This window comes from Helianthus annuus, chromosome 3 (assembly GCF_002127325.2).
Source record: "Helianthus annuus cultivar XRQ/B chromosome 3, HanXRQr2.0-SUNRISE, whole genome shotgun sequence".
In the NCBI taxonomy this organism is placed as follows: domain Eukaryota; kingdom Viridiplantae; phylum Streptophyta; class Magnoliopsida; order Asterales; family Asteraceae; genus Helianthus; species Helianthus annuus.
The window spans coordinates 107151013-107171869 of NC_035435.2; the positions used below are offsets into that span (position 1 = coordinate 107151013).

The following is a 20857-nucleotide window of genomic DNA, read 5'->3' on the forward strand; positions in this document are numbered from 1 at the left end:
GCTTATTCTGCCCAAGGCCTGGGCAGAAAAGAGACCCCTCTTTATAATTCCAAAGCGAAGAAGAGGTTGTCCAAGCTGAACGAGGAGTTTGGGCGTAAAACCCCGGCCGTCCTTGCCAAGATCCTTGAGCATCCCTTGATTTCAATTGATGAACTGAAGGCCCTGTTCTCCTCCGCTGGTCCTTCGTCTCCGCCGTCCCTTCCGGGGGTGATCCCCAGTGAATTCTGAACACTTGACAAACTTCGATATGGTTGTAATAACTCTAACTTACTTTGGGATATTTGTATGTTTTGCTTGACTTTGTTTTGGATGGTCCTTTGTGTTGGGGACCACCTTGACCGCTAATCGTATGGCCTATGGTTATGTATAGCTCCTCCTTTGCTTTGTTGCCTGTTCTTTGTCTTGTTTGTTTTGTTTTGCAGGGGCTTTTATTGGATTCCCTGGAGACTTTCAAGCTGCTTTAGCGAGGAGCTATGTCTTCACTTTGTCTCGCTGTGTTTGTAATTTTGTGTATTGTTTAATTTTTGCCCAAGTTATTGGGGCTTCTTTTTGTATATTTTGTATTAAATAAAGCAGGTTCCCCTTCGTAGTTTTCTATATACGAGTGTGTTTGCATTATTTGTTCTTTACTGTTTGCTTCGTTAAACTGTGATTGTCTGTTCGAGGCCAATCGGTGGACAAGTTTATAATGCGATATTATGTTTTTTGACTTGCTTTTGTCCGTTTTAGGTTAGCTAGACCTTTATTAGCCCCACGGCCGGGCTTTGGGCATGTCTTGAATGCCTCATACACGTGTGTTCGTTTGCTCTAGTTTTAGATTTAAAGGGTGTTCATAGGCACGTCTGCCCAGGTATGGTTACCCATAGTTTTCAAAATGGGACGTTTTCGTCCCTCTTTCATTTATTCTTCGGGGGATTTATACTTCCCTTCATAGACTGTTTACAAAAAGGTTTACTTTCTGGGGGAAAAATCCCCGTACACATAGTTTTCCTACAACAAAAGTGGCTCTTGGCCGTTTTCCCCTGGGGGTATGCCCCTTACATGTAATACTTCCTGAGCTGCATGAGGTTCCAGGTCCTGGGGACCTCTTTTCCTTCTAATGTCTCCAACTTGCATGTTCCCTTCCCGTTTGCCCATGTGACTCTGTATGGGCCCTCCCAGTTGGGGCCCAATTTTCCGGTGTTTTCCTGCAGACTGGCCTCATTGGCTCTAAGAACCAGGTCCCCTGGGACGAGGTTGAGCTTCTTCATCCGGGTGTTGTAGTAACTTGCCAGGAGTTTTTTGTAGTGAGCTTCCTTCACCGCTGCTATCTCTCTTCTTTCTTCCAATAAGTTCAAGTTTGTCCTTAGATCCTGCTCGTTCTCCTCATCCCTCAGCTTCATCCGGGCGGTTTGGGATCCGATCTCTGCAGGGATCATGGCCTCCGTCCCGTAGGTAAGGCTGAATGGGGTCTCCCCATTGCAACTTTTGGGGGTGGTTCGGTATGCCCATAACACAAATGGAAGTTCTTCCAGCCAGCCCTTCTGTTTCCTCCCAAGCCTGCCCTTCATTCCTTTGATTATGCTTTGGTTGGCTCTTTCTACCAACCCGTTACTCTGGGCATGGGTAACAGAGGTGAACACTTGTTGAATCCTCATCTGCTCGCACCATGGCTTGAAGGGTCTTCCGGCGAATTGAACCCCGTTGTCACTCACCAGTTCCTTCGGAACCCCATATCTGCACACGATGTTATCCAGCACGAACCGTCTCATCTGATCTCCAGTGATCTTTGCCAGGGGTTTCGCTTCGATCCACTTAGTGAAATAATCAATGGCCACCACCACGTATTTGACCCCTCCTGGGCCTTCTGGAAAAGGCCCAATTATGTCAATGGCCTATTTCTGGAATGGCCAAGATGTCGAGACCGGGACCATAGGGTGTTTGTGCTGATGAGTCATTGGTGCATGTACTTGGCAGTTATCACACTTCTTGATTTCTTCAGATGCCGTCTCGTACATTCGCGGCCAGTAGAACCCTGCGTTCATTGCCCTTCTTACAACCGTTCTTGGTCCTGAGTGCATTCCACAGATCCCCTCGTGCATCTCCCTGACCACATATTCAGCCTCTTCCATATCTATGCACTTCAGGGACGAACCCAGGTACGACCTTCGGTACAGCTCCCCCCCAATCAGTTCATATTGTAGAGCTTTGACTCTTATCTTTCTGGCCGCCCATTCCCCCTCGGGTAAAGTCCCGTCTCGGAGGAATTTAATGATTGGGGTCATCCATGTTTCTTGGGAACCTTCGATCATGGCCACTTCCGTTGTGTCAAGGGAGGGGGATGTCAGGACCTCCACTTTGACCTCCTTCGCGAGGTGGTCGAATGCTACTGAAGCTAACTTGCTGAGTGCATCAGACTTCCTGTTCCTCCCTCGAGGGATGTACTCTAGTTTGAAGGTTCCGAATGCCTTAGCTGTCTCCTTAACTTTCGCCACATATCGAGCCATGATGCTATCCTTGGCTTCATATTCCCCCTGGTACTGCTTTACTACCAACTGTGAATCGGTACTACCCTCCACGTGTTTTGCTTTCATCTTCTGTGCCAGCCTCATCCCTGCTAAGAGGGCTTCATACTCGGCGGAATTGTTGGTGTTTTCGAAATCCAACCTTATAGCATACGTCAGCTCAACCCCCTCGGGGCTTACCAGTGTGATGCCTGCACCATTCCCCTCTTCACTAGATGCTCCATCAGTGAACAACTTCCACACAGCCTCGTCTTCCCTTTTCTTTTCTTCTTCCTCCAAAGCTTCCCACCTTAGTAGTTCCCTCTCTTCGTCCTCGGGGACTTCTGCTAGGAAGTCAGCCAGTATTTGTCCCTTCATGGCCGTCCTGGGCTTGAACTCCAGAGAATGTTCTCCCAATTCTACGGCCCATTTAGCCAGTCGTCCTGACTGTTCCGGTTTTCTAAGCACTTTCTGGAGGGGTTGATCAGTTACTAAGGTGACCTTATGCCCTTGGAAGTACCTTCTGAGTCTCCGAGATGCAAAAACCATGGCCAACGCAAGTTTCTCTAGAGGCATGTACCGTTCCTCGGGCCCCTTAAGTGTTCTGCTGATGAAATATATAGGGATCTGTTTCCCCTCCCGTTCCACCATCATGATCGCGCTTATGGTCGTCTTAGAGGCAGATGGGTAAAGGAGCAGTGGGTCTCCGGGCACCGGGGTGGCTAACGTCGGGAGCTTGCAGATGTAGGTTTTCATTTCTTGAAAGGCGGCTTCGGCCTCGGTGGTCCAGTTGAACTTGCTGGTCTGGAGGCAGTCTTTTAACACTTTCATGAAAGGGAGGGTTTTGTCAGCCACTTTTGATAAGAAGAGATTTAGCGCAATCAGCCTTCCGTTTAACTGCTGGATGTCCTTCAGGGACCTGGGAGAGCGCATTTCGGCTACAGCCTGGGTCTTTTCTGGGTTTGCTTTTATCCCTCCTTTAGTTACCACCACCCCCAGGAATTTTCCTTCCTCTACCCCGAAACAGCACTTCCCGGGGTTCAGCTTCATGTTTACATCCTGCATTGTGTTGAGAGTCTCAGCTATGTCGTCTATCATGGCTGCTTCTGTCAGACTCTTGATGACAATGTCGTCAACATACACTTCTAAATTCCTTCCCCTTTTTTCCCTAAACAAGGTGTTCATAAACCTTTGGTATGTCGCCCCCGCGTTTTTGAGACCAAAGGGCATCTTGGTATAGCAAAATGTCCCCTCATCGGTGATGAAAGCAGTCTTTTCTTCATCTTCTATTGACATCTGTATTTGGTGGTATCCCTTGTAGGCATCTAGGAAGCACTTCAGCGGGTACTGGGATAGGGAGTCCACCTGGGTGTCTATCTCCGGGAGGGGATAGCAGTCCTTGGGGCATGCTTTGTTTAGGTCTTGGAAATCGATGCACATCCTCCATCCCCCATCTTTTTTCTGAACCATGACTGGGTTAGCAACCCAGGATGGGTATTTGACTTCCCTGACTATCCCCGCCCTGAGTAATTTGCGGGTCTCTTCACAAGCAGCCCTTCTTTTGTTTGGTCCCATGCTCCGCTTCTTTTGCTTCACTGGTTTCGCCCATGTGAAGGTGTTGAGCCGGTGCTCTGTCAGGCTTCTGGGAATTCCCGTCATGTCTCCGTGTTGGAATGCAAACACGTCTAGGTTATGGAGGAGCAACTCCTTCAGGGCACTCTTGCACTTGTCACTTAGGTGGCTCCCCACCTTGACTGTCTGCTCCGGGAACTTATCACAGAGGACCCATTCTTCCACCTTCTTCCCTTGGGTTTTCCCGGGTTCCCCCCCTTTTGATACTGAAGAGACCACTTCGTAGGCTGACTTAACCCATGCAAGGCCTTTTGGTGTTTGGAATACCAAAGCCCCGTGGGGAGTAGATGCTTGTACCTGTAGGTCTCCGATCCCAGGTCTTCCCAAAATCGCGTTGTACTTGGAGGGTGCCCTGACTACAATGAAGGTTAAATTGATCGTCCGGACCCTATCCCCCACACCAACTGTAAATGGGAGCCTGATCTTTCCCAGGGGGTGTGACACGCTGTTGTTGAATCCCACCAATGGGATAGAGTCTTCCTCCAACCTATCTCTTATGTCTCTGTCGAATCTGAGGAAGCAATGTTCATATATTACCTCGACGCCTGACCCTCCGTCCACATGTATTCTAGACACTTTGTGCCCAGCTATCACAGCTGAGATATTCAGAGGAAGCCGTTGTACTTCGCTTTCTTCTAAGTACGGCATAAGGATGGGAGTTTTCATGCAGTTCGGAGAGCCTAGGATCCTGGCCTTAACAGTTCGGATAACATCAAATTCATTTCTCCTCCTTATCATATCAACATCTGCCCTCCCAGGCTCTCTTGCATCTCTTCCCTTGCGATCCCCTCCCCCTTCCTTGATTTCCTTGACCAGATGGGCCAGCCTTCCCGTTTTCACCGCAGCCTCTATTTCCCTCTTGAGGTACATGCAGTCGTCAGTTTTGTGCCCGAAGCCCTTATGAAACTCACAGTATTCGTTCGGCTGTGCTTTGGGTCCTGGCTTTATGGGGGGTGGCCTTGGGAAAGAATTCTTCACCCTCTCCGTGGCCAGTATCTCACTAGGAGTCTTGACGAGGGGGGTGAAGCTGTCGGAGTAAGGGGAGGGCCTCTCCCTCGGGGTCTGTAGGGGGAGTATGAGGGCCTTGCCCTGTCATGCAACATTCTATCAAAGGTGGGTTTCCGGGAATAGGGAGTACCTTTCTCAGGGGGTCTTGCTGTTGGGGTGGCTCTTCGTGGTGTGGTGTCCGTCTCCTTAGCTTTGCTGACCGTATCCTTTCCCCGGACGAAAGCCCTGACCCTGTCCATAAGATTGTCGAAAGAAGGTGGGAATTCCTCTCCCAGCTTTTCACACAGCTGTGCATGCTTCAGTCCATTTATGAAACTACTAATTTTCATGACTTCCGAGACATCCTTGATGTTCATGCTTTCTTTGACAAACCTTTCCATGTACTGGTCTATCCGTTCATTGTCCCTTTGCCTGATATGGAGGATTTCGTTGGGATTCTTGACCACCTTCCTTTGCTGCCCAAAGTTCCTGAGGAATTTTTCGCTTAACTCTTCGTAGCTGTCTATGCTCCCCGGAGGGAGGCTATCAAACCACAGCCGAGCTCCTTCCGTTAAGGTTTGCACGAACATGTGGCACCATACTGGCATGGGCCACCTTCCCAGTTGCCACGCTCCTCGGAAGGCATGCAGATGATCTTCTAGATCTCTCGTTCCGTCGTAGCGGTCAAAGCCTGGGGGCAGCTTAGTCTTGGGGGGCATGGGTGCCTCTGATATTCTCCTTGTGAACTTTGAGACCTCGGCCAAGTCTCGTGGCAGGTATGGTTGGTCCAAACCAACGTTGCCCGAGTCGTCTTTCTCCTTTTCCTTGTGTTTCTGACCTGTGATCAAGTCCTCTCTCTCTTCAGAAGACATCTGCCTCAGGGCGGTCATGAACGTTTCCAGCTGGTTCCCATTGTTGCTCTTATTCTGGGGGTTCGCTCCTTCCTGATTAGAGGGTGTGTCAAAAGAGAGTCTGGCCCTGAGGCTGTCTAGCTTTTCCTGTCTCTTCAACTCGTCAAGATACTTGGTTATCTTTTCCCTGTGCATGGCCACAAAGCCAGGAGTGACATGCTCCGTCTCTTCCAGATTTTCTACCAGATTCTCGTTACCCTCTTCATGAGTAATATCCTCCACAGTGACCTTATCCAAATCATTTTGTGTCGTCTGGGTGACACGCGAACTATGTGGGGTTGCCATGTTGTTTTTGGAAGGGTAAACTGCTCTCTGAACGTCGACTGTTAATGTGGGAACACCGGTCAGGCCTGGGTCCCACGGATGGCGCCAATGTCGAATACCCAACCTCCGGATGACGTTGGCTGGATCTTCGCTGACGTTGAGAGCTCATGTCCTTGCTTACTACAAAAGAATAAACCGTTAGCCTCGCCACGGGGGACCCCGGGAGGGGGATCCGTGACCAAGCTCCGGCGTGAGAATAAGTAAACTTGCCGGATGAGGAAAGGAATATTTTCCGATGAAGATATTCACCGGAGAATTCCTATCTTGGTGTGAATCTAATTAATGTGTTATGTGTAGTAAATACGAGGAATGTTGGTCGGATTTTATGAGAGGGAATAAATGAGAGTAGTAAATGAGAAGTTGGCCGGAGATTATACCTGCCTCTGCCTTATCTTTTCTCCCCCTTATATAATGGCATGCCCCTATCTCTAAGAGAAACGTCCCTCATGTTATCTAACGGTAACTGTGATACCTTGGGAAGGTCAGACACGTGTCTGACCCCCAACGGTGCGATGCCTTTCTTCATTAATGCATAGCCGGATAAGTACGATGATGGTGACCGGATGCTTCTCTTATCAAGCATTTAATGAACCTGTTATCTCTTAGCTGTTTTCCCGCTCACACGAGGAAGGAACCTTGGTAAGCAAGGGTAATTCACTTAGTGGGTATTTGAGTGATTGGGCTTCCTAAAGAGAAAGGCCCAAAGCGGGTAAAGTGGGCTTCCCCACTGGCCCGTCGTCAGATTACATCTACCCTTCTACCACACAGCTGCGCCTTTATAAAAAATCTATGAGTCCTTATGAAATGAAGATATCCCGTCTAGATCCTCTGGTGGGCAACTGGCCACATTGTGATCGGTTTCTTGCATTTTGCAAAAAGTATAGATCAAAGTTTGACGAGTTGATGGAGAAGTATTCAAGAGTTGGCGTTTATGATAAAGAAGATGTGTTACCGGACCCTCGTGCTAAAACTTCACAAATTGCAGCGGCTGATGATGTTCTCGATAGGTATAAAAACTTCAAGGGGGTTTGATATGTTCGAATGTGGTGAAGTTCGCTTAAACCTTAGCCACCAATGGACCTTACCGTCTGGAAATATCTGGGAGCCTTTTGACACGACTGTGTACGACCTTCTGGTCGCCATACGGGATCAAGTTTTGAACGCTGACCCTTTGTTCCACCAACCTGGATTTGTAAAGTGCGAACCCTCTGTGGTCTCAGAATACTTTTCTTTACTCTACAACGAGAACGTCCTGATAAATTCGCTCAAAATAATGACGGGTGTCATGAAAAAACCTCCCAAGGTAAGGTTTTGTGTTTTTATTCTTCCTATGGACGGTTAACTAATGAGATGTTGTGGATGGTGAATGATGCAGGACTTTGAGGCTTTAGTAATTAGGCATTTTCGAAATCGTGCATTTGATATTCTAGAGGCGTGTATGGCTTATGAGCAGGGCCTGAGGCCCTGAGAGCCGGACTTGTAGTCGGTGGTGTGGGTAACAAGGGTTGCTGCTGCTCACATGAGTTCCGGGAAGCTGTTGGTTTATGCATCCCGGAACTGATAGACTCTTTTAATAAAATCGGAACAAATGTAGATGACTATGTCACTTTTTTACGTGCACCAACCCGTGTGAGTCTTCATGGTTATAGCTGCCTGCTTAAAAGTATCATTTGTTTAAATGGAATCTTTAGATGAAAAACACATAAATAATAACAATAGATTATGTTTAAATTTGGTATTTGGGAATCAATCAAGAATAACCCTATAATTTCTATCAAAATGATGCAGTCATCTTTTGGATCTTCCGCTGTGTACAAGCAAGAGCTTCCGAGATCTTCCACTGTGGACAAACAAGAGCTTCCAAGATCTTCTGTAATCTCTTTCTCACCCTATCTACCTTTATTCATGATTCTATGTATTTGTGCTTGTATATGCTAAATTTTGTTTTATGACTGATTATGGTTTTTGTATTGATCTTTGGTCAAAAGATGAAATTATTGGGCTGCCTGGTCTCTCAAGATTCTTCCAAGTAAGTCTTGTAAAAATGTTTGTGTTTAGCTATCTAACTGGAGAAAAGTGTAACAACCACTTGGTACACATGTAAACGAATCGAATGAACTGTTCGTGAACTTGTTAATTCGGTGGGAAGTTCGTTTATTTAATAAACGAACGAACATGAACAAGTTTATTTGTTCGTTTAATTAAGTTTAATTAAATGAACAAACATGAACACACATGTTGTTCATTCATTTATATCCGTGAACGTTCGTTTATGTTCATTCATTTATGTTCGTTGATATTTTAACAAATACATATGGAGTTGTATTTATACAAATATAAACATAAAAGAGGTTTTCTAACTACTTATATACATATACTAATTAATAATTGGACTTTCCAGTAATTAGGGGACCCGGGGTGGTTCACTAGTGATGGGTTCTAGTGATGGGAGCACCCAATCAAATAATGCCATGTCAGCACCCAATATTCTAGTGATAGTGATAGAAATGTAGTGGGGGTGGTATCACTAGTGATGGGGATTCCAATATACAAGTATTAATGCACAATGTACAAGTGATATCCTATAAAACTCAAAAGTTTAACGCGTAATGGTGGTAACGCTTTAGATATATAACGCGTTTTGAATGTAGCGGCGGCGGTGTGCTTTACGGCCATCACGCGTGAAATTCTCCCATAACGGGACCGCCCCGTCCTGCCTTAAAATGTGCTTTCCAATTTCCAAGAGAACTTATCGTAATTAATCAATAATTTATATAAAAAGGCTACTTTATGTCCGTTTATGTTTGGTCATTTATGTTCATTTGTATTGTTTATATTAGTTAAATTACAAACACCAACATGCCCATTTTTTTTAATGAACGAACATAAACACACAAATGTGTTTGATTATATGTTCGTTTTTTGTTAAAGTTAAATGAATTCATTTACAGGCCTACATGCAAGAAAATCAAACAAACAAGAGGGTCCATAAGTACACAACTATATCATAAAAATGAGAGTATATGAAGACCAAAGAGTGTAGTAATAGTTTGGTTGCAACAAAAACCATGTTTTCACTATTTATTTGAAGCAACCCAATACTCCATTTCGAATGGCAAAGAATAAACACAAGAAAGCTGTATGGTTCTTGCACAAATACACAAGTTATGTTTAGTAATTAAACACTTTTAGATTCATCTTCTGGTTTCCAGTATCGGTTGTAAAACCACATTGTATCCCCCGTTACAGCGACTCCATCTTGGTTCCTGTGCCACCCGTAGAATGCATGGGTTCGGTTCTTGATGTCAAATGTCGCGTGTCCGAAGCTAGATTCTCTGAATGCCGAGTACTCCGGTTGAGGCTCTGTCATGCTACACCACCATGCACAAAAAACAATCTCAAATTAGATACACACTTTTGTTATATGTTATAAACATTTGACCAGTGTGTAAATAATTACTTGGTTGCTAATCCCTCGAGGTTTCCACCGTCACCGATGGTTATGTACACTGGTGCCGATTGATCCTTTACGGGTTTGCAGATCCCGTTTACAATGTTGTAAGCAATGTTTGATACGCGTTCCTGTGCCAATCAAGAAAAAACAATAAAATGTTGGTTTACAACAAGTTGTAACAGATGTTTAAAGAGCGAGAAGTTACCGTGCGTTCATAGGCATGGACATGACCAGCAAACACGACATCAACCTTGTACTTTACAAACCACGCCTCGTACATTACTCGCATGCTTTCACCTTCCATATAGTGATAGTTGTAGCTGTTGTACCATGGAGCGTGCAGCAGGACGATCAACCATGGAGTCTCGGTTCGGTTAACTTTTGGTAGTTCCTCCTCCAGCCATTTGTATTGAGGAGTGTATTTACCTAACAAAATATATATGACCAATTCAGATATTGCATTTTCATTTTCATTATATGTACTTTTAAGATTATTTGTTTAATTACCGTAAGCCGAATACGAAGCCAAAACAATGATGTGAGCTGAAGCTCTCTTGATGGAGTACCAAAAGGGGGCGTTACTCCCGGAGGACTTGTAGGGGACAGGAAACCGGTGAGTAAAAGGCTTAAAAGGTTCATCCTCTCCCTGCAATGAAACTACTGGTCAAACTGCTTTGACTTTTGAAGTCAAATGGACTCAATCTTGATGTGTGTTCTTGAAGAACAGTTATATGAAAAAAAACATAAACTTTATGCATGGGAAATTATATATACAATCAATCACAATGCCAATTTCAAAATTCGGACTGTAGAGGTCAACATTCCATAAAGTTTGACTACTTTAGTCAAATGAACTAAGTTCCAAATTTCAACATGAACCTTGATGTGAACTGTATCGATGAACACATGACAAAGGCATAAATCGACTAAAAAGAAAGCTTACGATTTCAGGGGCATAATCAAGTTCATGATTTCCCGCAGTCCATATCCATGGTTGGTACGCGGTACTTCTCTCTGCAAACCTTCCCCATGAATCCCATCTCCTATTATCATGATTAGGATAGTTATCTGCATACGAAATGTCTCCAACGAACAACACCGTTTGCCCTTTCACAGGGTTCATTTCATAATGTGAAAGTGTGATGTTTGAATCATAACTCTGGCCCAGATCCCCTGCAAATTCACACATAAAATGCTTTACAACAGGCGCTTTTGACCCCTTTATCATATACGGGTCAAATGGGTAAAAGCACAATACCGATGAGGCCAAAAGTGTAAGGAACATCAGGTCCAACTTCAGGAGGAGTAGTGAACCAGAACGTCCGTGTAGTGTATCCGATTCCAACCATATAGTAGTATTTCGTGTCATGCTGCCATATACAAATGATCATATAAAGAGCTCATATGAGTCTAGGGGTCATTTGAACCGGGCCATTTCTATTGAACTTTATCTTGCAGACAATTTTTTTAAATAAAGTTTGATATTAAAGAAGAACGGATTACCTTCAAATGAGTAAGATTGCAATGGTGGATGAAACCGGAAGTATAATTGAAGAATGAGTATCTAGTAAGCGTGCCTTCGGCATTCCTCTTTCTTTTACTGTTTGCACTCCAGTAGCGAACTGTATTTGAACCGGGTTCATCCATGGTTACCCACGACACAATCATTGCCTTTCCCACATGATCTCCTTGTGTTATATGGACCTTTTAGTAGCAAAAAAAGATAAAACTTCATTATAAGTAACAGAAATCCCACCTGTTTATAATTAGCATAAATTGTGTTTTACACTGATTTTCATTGGTTAGCACGATATTAACGAGTTTGAAAGTTACGAGGTCAATGGGTACTTTTGGTCGTATGGTTCAAACCAATTTTATTAAAAAAAATATCAATGTGTAAGACAAACTTATTAGGACCCACCATGACTTTAAGAAATTTGCACATAATAGTCCCATACTCCCAATTATTCAATTATTAAAACGAAGGAATATTGCAATATGGTCCCTTAAAACTTAAGATATATTGAGATAAAACATCCAATTACTTCAGTTTTAGCCTACAATACACAGTTACAAAAAAAAATTAAATAAAATAAAAAGCGACCACTGTAAAAATTTAAAATATTGGGTTAGATTGAATCATGCTTTGAGATCACGTGGGCATTAAATCATTGTATTTGAAATTTGAAAAAAAAATAAATTGACAATAATTCTTTTCTAAAGTGAGCATTGAAAAAATTAAATTCACAATAAATCTTTTCTAAAGTGAGCATAATAATGCAATAAGGTTTTAAATTTCTTAAACCAAAAGAGCGTTACTAATGCAACACGGTAAGACCACCCGTAGTGGAATTTTTTTGACGTGTTTTCTCAAAAAAAAAGCCAACCATATGACACAAAATGCCAAGAGTGAGGCTTTGTTTTACCCTTCCACTACAAATGGTCTAACAAACAAATAACTTAGAAGTTATTTCTTGAACTAGACACCAAATAACTTCCAACAAACTTCAAAAACAAGCATAACTGCATAATGAAATCAGAAAACCCAGAAAAGAAAAACATAAACAAACCTGTTGAGGCGCATTATAGCCAGGCGGCGTAGTAAACACATCACTATCCATAGGCATATCAATGGTTTTCTCAACCTTTCTAACAAAACTGCTTGTTGAACCACCATCTACAACCACAAACAAAGCTGCTTTCAACACCAAAACCCCAACAATAACTGACCAACACCATGCGCCTGCACCCATCTTATCCTACGCACCTCACTGCCTCTTCACACCTTAACCTACGCTGAATAAGAACTTCTCTTATGTATATATAGGCTGAGGTTTGAAAACAAATGGGAATATGCAAAGATAATATTCCACAGTTTGTCAACGCCTTTTAGTCTTTAATTACCACTGTGCCACTCAAATTTATTTATTTGATTTGCAGTGATCTCGAAGGTAATCCCTAGTTTTAAGGGGAAAACCAATGTTTATCTATTTAAATTTATATTTATATACAGACTTAGATATAATGTTTTTTAAACTTTTTTTTTAAATCCTTTAAAAAGATTAATACATATTACCGGGCCCAAATTTACTGTAATTAGTTAAAAAAAAAATACCCAATTTTTTTGTTAAATCCATTAAATTTTTATTTAGATTAGGCCCATTAAACAATTAAACTTATTTAGCAAACTAAAACTCTTTAGCCCAATATTGTTTTAAATTACACTTTTAAACCTATGACGAGTCGCGCGGCAACAAAAAAAACAGCGTCAATCCAATTGTCGATTGAAAAAACGAAGGGGTGTAAACAATGTTAGCAAACTGACGATTGAATTGAAGTTTATATATGAATTATTGAGTTTTTATATATTAGGGCCCATTTTTACACATCATGGTACTCGAATTCTTATTCTTTGGGTCGACCCTAGTGTTGTGGATATCAAGGTGGCACTTATACCAATGAGTAGGTTTAAGTGTGCATGTAGTTTTCCGTATAAAGTCAATTTTGTATCAAAAACTACTCATTGTCATTAATCAAATTATTTTATTAAAATGTAGAGTCACAGTCGGAAAAGAATAATTTGTTGGAGCAATAGGGGATCAATGATTTTTTATTTTTTATTTTATATAACATAATGTTTAGCCGGCGAGTTATAACAACACTATTTGTTGGAAATATTAAAGAGGTAAACATACAAGTTGGTATGTTTCCTCCATCCCACATTGGTGGAGTGATTGAAGTTTGGGTGGTTTATAAGGGATTACCCCTTATGGGCCTCCATAGTGATAAATGGGTTGAGAAGTGGGTAAAGCCCACACGCGCGCCGAGCCGAGCCGAGCCGCGAGCTCGCGAATGGTCGCGTTTGAGGCGCGAATGGGCGCGTTTGAGGCGCACTTTGAATTCGTATGGGATTAGGTATATCTCTCCCCGTTTTTCTCATTCTCTGGTATAACCCACAACTATAAATAAAGGCTTCCTGTTACCCATTCACATACACACAATTTCGCAGCCTACTCTCCTCCATCTGGGTGTTCGTGTTTTCGTTCCAGCTTCTGCGTTTTCTGGTTTCCATTGCTGTTGGAATACCAGATCAGTTCTGCATTAAATCCTGGGAGTTTACGCTGCAGCTCACAGCAATACGAGCGCGTAAAATCCTTTAAGGACAGGAGTTTTTCCGTGCAGTTCAAGGCTTTCGTTCAAGGATCTTCGTTCTCACTCGCCAGGTTGGTTTTAATTTACTTGTTCTTTAAATTCGTCCGACAACGGGACAGTCTCCTTCTACCTTTCTTTAATCAGTTTGCTCAAGTTGGAACAAACTGGTTTGGCTGATAACTCGGTAATTAATAAATTAATTGTTTGATTAAATTATTTTTCAACAATCTTAAAGGATTTTAATTTGTGTTTTAATCAACAGAATTAATGGACTCTGAACTACCAACAGCCAATCTGAGATTCATGAATCAAGAGTTTGTCAAGTTGGACAGATTCGATGGTCAGAACTATACCCGCTGGGCGGACAAGGTTAAGTTCATGCTAGTTGTGCTGAAACTTTACTATATCCTTGATCCTGACTTGCCTGCAATCCCTGATGACCCTCCTGGTGAAGCAGGAGAGCTCCCAAATGAAGATTTGGCAAGGCAAAGACTTATCCGTAAGGAAGCTGAAGATCTTTGCCTGGGTCACATCAAAAATTCCCTTTCGGATCGTCTCTATGACTTGTACGCGCCAATAAAAAGTGCTAGAGAATTGTGGAAAGCTTTGGAAGATAAGTACAAGGCTCATGAAGAAGGTACTAACAAATACCTTATTGCCAAGTACCTAGACTTCCAAATGGTCGATGACAAGTCAATCTTGGAGCAGGTGCATGAACTCCAAGTTCTTGTTAACAAATTGACTGCACTTTCTATTCCGCTGCCAGAAATATTTCAAGTAGGGGTTATTATTGCAAAATTGCCTCCTGGTTGGAAGGATTTCTCAAAGAGAATGATGCACAAGTCTGAGGACTACTCTTTGGATGAACTGTTGAAGCACCTTCGAATTGAGGAGGAAACGCGCAACAGGGACAAAAGAGGTAAAGTCGGATCGAGTGTGAATCATGTTGCTGGTGGATCTGGTCAAAAGGGAAAAGGGGCATCATCAAGGAATAAGAAGTTTACAGCACCAAAGAAGAAAGAATTCAAGAAGTCACAACACACTAACAACCATCAACCAAAGAGGTCTGGTAAATGTCATGTTTGTGGAGAAACAGGGCATTATGCACGAGAGTGCTCTCAGAGGAAATCTGGATCCACGGTTGGTTCTACGAGTGCTATTGATGTTGAGAAAGTCACCAATCTAGTGGCCAATGTGGGTCTTGGTGAAGTCAACATGCTTTCTCAATATACACGCATTGTGGCATGTAGAGGATGGTTTTTGGATTCTGGAGCCACTGTTCATGTTTGTGGGAATCGTGGCTCGTTTCTTACTTATGCTCCTGTTCCTCAAGGAACAGTGGTGGTATGTGCTGATGGACATCGTGTAGAGGTTCGAGGTAAAGGCACGGTGCGTCTAAACTTCAGAGATGGTCAAGTGGTTACTCTTCAGGACGTGTTGCATGTTCCTGGTATCACCAAGGGTCTTGTTTCTGCTGATAAGTTTGATCGGAATGGTTACAAGCTGGTTATCAAGAATCTCCGTGTGAAGTTTTCTCTAAATGACATCTATGTGGGTCAAGCAAAGAACACGGGTGGAATGTATCGTCTTGACTTAGCTGAAGATGGGATTGGTGAAGAAGAAGATTCGGATCAAGGGGGCGTTTCAGTGATTGACGGGTTTGGGAATGAAAGTGATAGTGATAGTGGTGGTAGTGTTAGTTCTAGTGTTGGTGAATGTAATGCAATTGGTTTTGATTTGAATGAAATTATGTCTTCTGATTATATCGCTTGTTCAATTTCTTTATGGCATAAACGTTTAGCTCATACAAATATTAAAAACATTGAAAAAATGCAAACTAAAGGTTTATTAAAATTAAATGATAAAGACTTTGAAAAATGCGAAACTTGTGTTAAATCAAAATTCACAAAGAAACCTTTTCCAAGTGTTCCTAAACGCAATACATCACTACTAGAACTAATTCATTCAGATATTTGTGAACTGAATGGAGTTCTTACTCGTGGGGGTAAGAGATACTTTATCACTTTCTGTGACGACTCGAGCCGATACTTATATGTTTATTTGTTGCATTCAAAAGACGAAGCTTTTGAGGCATTCAAAATATATAAGGCTGAGGTTGAAAAACAAAAGGAGAAACGCATTAAAATTCTTCGCTCGGACAGAGGCGGAGAATACTTTAACCGAAAGTTTGATGCATTCTGCGAAGAAGAAGGCATCATACATGAGAGAACTGCACCATATACTCCCCAACAAAATGGTTTGGCTGAGAGAAAGAACCGAACCTTGGTAGAGATGGCTAACTGTATGTTAAACCAATCGGGTCTACCTCGTAATATGTGGGGGGAAGCTGTGTTAACCGCATGTTATGTTCATAATAGGATCACTAGTCGTGTGATACCTACGAGTCCATATGAGTTATGGAAAGGAAGAAAACCAAACCTAGAGCATTTGAGGGTTTGGGGTTGTCTTGCTTACTATCGCGTACCTGATCCAAAGACACTCAAACTGGGAGAACGAGCTTTCAAGAGTGTATTCATTGGATATGCTTCGCATAGTAAATCTTACCGATTGTTGGATGACGAATCAGGTATAGTTGTAGAATCCAGAGATGTGGAATTCTTTGAGAACAAGTTTTCTAGAGATGATGAAAACTCAAATGGCACCACAACTTCTAGTACTTCTGAGAAAAGGGTTCAACCCTCACCAATAGTTGAAGAACCAAGGAAAAGTACTAGAGTTAGAAAAGAGAAAAGTTATGGAGATGATTTCTTTTCTTACCTGGTTGAAGGAACTCAAAAGAAAGTGACGAGAGAGGTCATTTTTGCTGTAAATTTGGATGATGATCCTAAAACTTTCAACGAGGCAATGTCATCAAGAGATGCTCCTTTGTGGAAGGAGGCAGTCAATGATGAAATGGATTCCATTATGGGAAATGGAACTTGGGAGTTAGCTGATCTACCCAAGGGAAAGAAACCTATTGGATCCAAATGGATTTTCAAAAGGAAGTATCATCCAGATGGATCCATTTCTGCCTACAAAGCGAGATTAGTCGCTAAAGGGTATAGGCAGAGAGAAGGGGTCGACTATTTTGATACCTATGCACCTGTGGCTAGAATAGGTTCTATTAGAACTCTAATAGCGGTGTCTGCTTTGAAAGGGCTGTACATTCATCAAATGGATGTAAAGACAGCATTTCTAAATGGGTATCTAAATGAGGAGATTTATTTGGAGCAACCAGAAGGGTTTGTGATGCCTGGACAAGAGAACAAAGTGTGTAGACTTATTAAATCTCTGTATGGTTTGAAGCAAGCTCCTAAACAGTGGCATGAGAGATTTGACACCACTGTGACTGCTTTCGGGTTTCGACACAACAGTGCTGACAGATGTATTTATACTAAATGCGAACCCGGTTATACAGTCGTGATTTGTCTCTATGTTGATGATATGTTGATCATTAGCACTCACCTTGAAGGTATTTCTGAAACAAAGAAATATTTGTCCTTGAACTTTAAGATGAAAGATCTAGGAGAAGTTGATACCATTCTTGGGATCAAGGTGAAGAGAACTGGAAGTCAGATTTCTCTTAGTCAATCTCATTACATAGAGAAAATTCTGACTAAGTTTCAACACTTAAATATTAAAGAGTTTAATACTCCATTTGATCCAAGTGTGAAACTTAATGTGAACTCTGGAAGAGCAGTGGCTCAACTGGAGTATGCGAGTGCTATTGGAAGTATGATGTATGCAACGCATTGCACTCGTCCTGATATTGCTTTTGCTGTAAGCAAACTGAGTCAGTATACTGTTAATCCAGGGACAGAACACTGGAAGGCAGTGGGTAGAGTACTTGGATACCTGAAAAGGACCAGTAACTTAGAACTGACATACACGTCTTCTTCCAGAATACTTGAAGGTTATTCTGATGCAAGCTGGATTGATCGCACAAATGATTCAAAATCTACAAGTGGGTGGATTTTCACTCTAGCAGGAGGAGCAGTTTCTTGGGCGAGCAAGAAACAGACGTGTATTGCCCACTCGACTATGGAAGCTGAGCTCATAGCGCTAGCTGCGGCTGGTAAGGAAGCAGAGTGGATTAGAGATCTACTTACTGACATCCGTCTGTGGGATGTTCCAGTGCCGTGTATTCCCATGTATTGTGATAGTGAGGCCACACTATCTAAAGTGTACAACGCAGTGTATAATGGGGGATCAAGACACATAGGTCTTCGGCACAATTATGTGAGACAACTGCTTGAAAGTGGTACCATCAAGGTTGTCTATGTCAAGACAAGTAAGAACTTGGCAGATCCATTTACTAAACCTCTGACGAGAGATTTGGTTGTGAATACCGCGAGAGACATGGGTCTAAAACCACAATAGAATCGTTAGTGATGGAAACCCAACTTGAACTTAGTGCTCCTATTTCTCAAGTTTAAAGGGTAACAACGAAGTCACTTAACGATAGAAGGTACTATCAAATTTGATAGATCCATGTGAGGTATGATAGTACGTCGTTGCCGAGAACAAGGGTGAGCTTATGCTCTTAACAAAGTTTTGGAGGCATCCAAGCAACGTGGATGATGTAAAACTTTGCCTATATGATCTAGGGGTGGTGCCGCCTCGAGTGAATATTAGTGGTTTATCTTCTAAAGGGTCATGAAAAGGATTTATAGCGCACGGCCATATTCGCGCTCAGTGAGAACGCAAAGTCAACTGGTGATGTGTGGGGGTAAACCGAAGGGGGCTATCAGGTTAATGGTTTAATTCCATAGGACACCATCTAATCTGTCTCTTCTTGTTTATCAACATAAACTGGGTTTAATCTTCGTGACACCTAGTGACATCATTAGTATAAGTGAAAGGAAACATTCCAACTTGGTGGGGGATTGTTGGAAATATTAAAGAGGTAAACATACAAGTTGGTATGTTTCCTCCATCCCACATTGGTGGAGTGATTGAAGTTTGGGTGGTTTATAAGGGATTACCCCTTATGGGCCTCCATAGTGATAAATGGGTTGAGAAGTGGGTAAAGCCCACACGCGCGCCGAGCCGAGCCGAGCCGCGAGCTCGCGAATGGTCGCGTTTGAGGCGCACTTTGCACTTCGCACGTACGCATCGTCGCGAGGAGCTGAGGAGCTTTTATTTTTAGCTAAGGTCTGGTCAGGTGGGTCAGATCTGGGGTTCAAATGAGATAAGGAGATAGAGATTAATTCGAAACAGTGGGGGTTATCCCATACTGATTCGAATTCGTATTGGATAGCTGTTCTGTAACCGAATTCGTATGGATATGCATCCAGAAAAACGAATTCGTATGGGATTAGGTATATCTCTCCCCGTTTTTCTCATTCTCTGGTATAACCCACAACTATAAATAAAGGCTTCCTGTTACCCATTCACATACACACAATTTCGCAGCCTACTCTCCTCCATCTGGGTGTTCGTGTTTTCGTTCCAGCTTCTGCGTTTTCTGGTTTCCATTGCTGTTGGAATACCAGATCAGTTCTGCATTAAATCCTGGGAGTTTACGCTGCAGCTCACAGCAATACGAGCGCGTAAAATCCTTTAAGGACAGGAGTTTTTCCGTGCAGTTCAAGGCTTTCGTTCAAGGATCTTCGTTCTCACTCGCCAGGTTGGTTTTAATTTACTTGTTCTTTAAATTCGTCCGACAACGGGACAGTCTCCTTCTACCTTTCTTTAATCAGTTTGCTCAAGTTGGAACAAACTGGTTTGGCTGATAACTCGGTAATTAATAAATTAATTGTTTGATTAAATTATTTTTCAACACTATTAACATATGAGATCACTCATTTTATTGGTTTTCTACATGATATTCTGCAATGTAAACTTAATATTTTTATTCATATTAAAATGAGATTTTTATCATTTATTTATGAGATAACGTATAAATATGGTTAGTTTTGTTTATAACTATATATAATATAATATCTGAACACTATAAAATGGTTGTTACTAGCTTTTTTTTATGTATATAAAATGGTTATTATTAGCTTTTGAATATTCAGTCCTTTGGATATGTTTTTATAAGATTGAATATATAAAAGTTTAAATACTAAAATAAATAGGATAGCCTCGACAAACACAATCATATTATTTATGAAGTAGTTTTATAGGTTTAAAAGTAATAAATTTGATACCAATAATTCAATTGGCAAATCCTAAAAGTCAATGGTGAATTGATCATAATAGAGTAGAAGACTGAGGTCTTCGGATGTGGTAGTTGAAAACAAAGGTTGTCAATTATTATGACATCGTTTTCTTGTTGGGAAAAATCTTAGGTACTGTTAGGTAGTACCAATTGCCTTCCTTGAGCACCAGATTGGTGCCGTTTTGGTGGTGGTGTAGCGGCGTTCATCATCTTCACGCGCTGGAGCAATTGTTGTAAACACGTGAAACCTGTTGGAAGGTCCATGTGGTTGGAGCCCGCACACACTTTGACGTTCAAGTTGGTCACCATAACGTAACTTTGTCAGAGGGACTCAAACGCTTACAATTACCCCCATCCATTTGGAGGTTAAGAAAACAATATAAATAAATATTTATTTATGGACCATAAAATATATAAGTATATAACTTTTATTTTATATTTCTGGCTAGAAGTGGTCCATCCGTGAAATTGAAAACTCAACCCAAAAAAGATAGAACACGAGTCAGAAATGAGAAAAGGAAGCTACATGCAAGGTTCAGACTTCAGTTCAATCGATTATGGACCAGAAACATGTGATGGCAACCCCACCCATCAAGGAAAATTTATGACTAATACAGTGGAATATGACCCATACGTCAAGGCATAATATTTATGAGTCTAGTTAAAAATATGATTTGATTATTTAAAAGTTTTTGTTCTAGTCTTGTATTAAAATAATCTGAAGGCTTTAAGTATCAATTTGATTGTC

The 20857-nt window shown here is 42.0% G+C and overlaps 2 protein-coding genes across 2 annotated transcripts; both read right to left on the reverse strand.

Annotated features, from left to right (window-relative positions):
• Positions 1-1037: 1037 nt before the first annotated feature.
• On the reverse strand, positions 1038-6298 carry LOC110931591. Its single transcript, XM_022174975.1, has 3 exons — positions 5324-6298; positions 1950-5204; positions 1038-1874 (listed from the first exon to the last, which is right to left on the reverse strand). The coding sequence occupies exons 1-3, from the start codon at positions 6296-6298 to the stop codon at positions 1038-1040; spliced, it is 5067 nt and encodes a 1688-aa protein (XP_022030667.1).
• Positions 6299-9319: 3021 nt separating this feature from the next.
• Positions 9320-12770, reverse strand: LOC110929168 (purple acid phosphatase 2). The gene is made up of 8 exons (XM_022172288.2): positions 12362-12770; positions 11295-11495; positions 11050-11161; positions 10735-10964; positions 10299-10437; positions 9997-10217; positions 9798-9919; positions 9320-9708 (listed from the first exon to the last, which is right to left on the reverse strand). Exons 1-8 carry the CDS (start codon positions 12542-12544, stop codon positions 9516-9518), a joined length of 1401 nt encoding a protein of 466 aa, XP_022027980.1. The 5' UTR covers positions 12545-12770; the 3' UTR covers positions 9320-9515.
• Positions 12771-20857: the final 8087 nt, after the last annotated feature.

Bases quoted from the DNA above. Each gene is read 5' to 3' on its own strand.
- LOC110931591 (XM_022174975.1), bottom strand. From the start codon at position 6,298: ATGGCAACCCCACATAGTTCGCGTGTCACCCAGACGACACAAAATGAT. The intron at 5,205-5,323 runs GTCAGCAAAGCT...GTTGCATGACAG, and splicing joins TCGTCCGGGGAAAGGATACG to GGCAAGGCCCTCATACTCCC. The intron at 1,875-1,949 runs GTACATGCACCA...TTCCAGAAATAG, and splicing joins AGAAGTGTGATAACTGCCAA to GCCATTGACATAATTGGGCC.
- LOC110929168 (XM_022172288.2), bottom strand. From the start codon at position 12,544: ATGGGTGCAGGCGCATGGTGTTGGTCAGTTATTGTTGGGGTTTTGGTG. The intron at 10,965-11,049 runs GTATTGTGCTTT...GTGAATTTGCAG, and splicing joins TTACACTTTTGGCCTCATCG to GGGATCTGGGCCAGAGTTAT. The intron at 9,709-9,797 runs GTAATTATTTAC...ATGGTGGTGTAG, and splicing joins CTCGAGGGATTAGCAACCAA to CATGACAGAGCCTCAACCGG.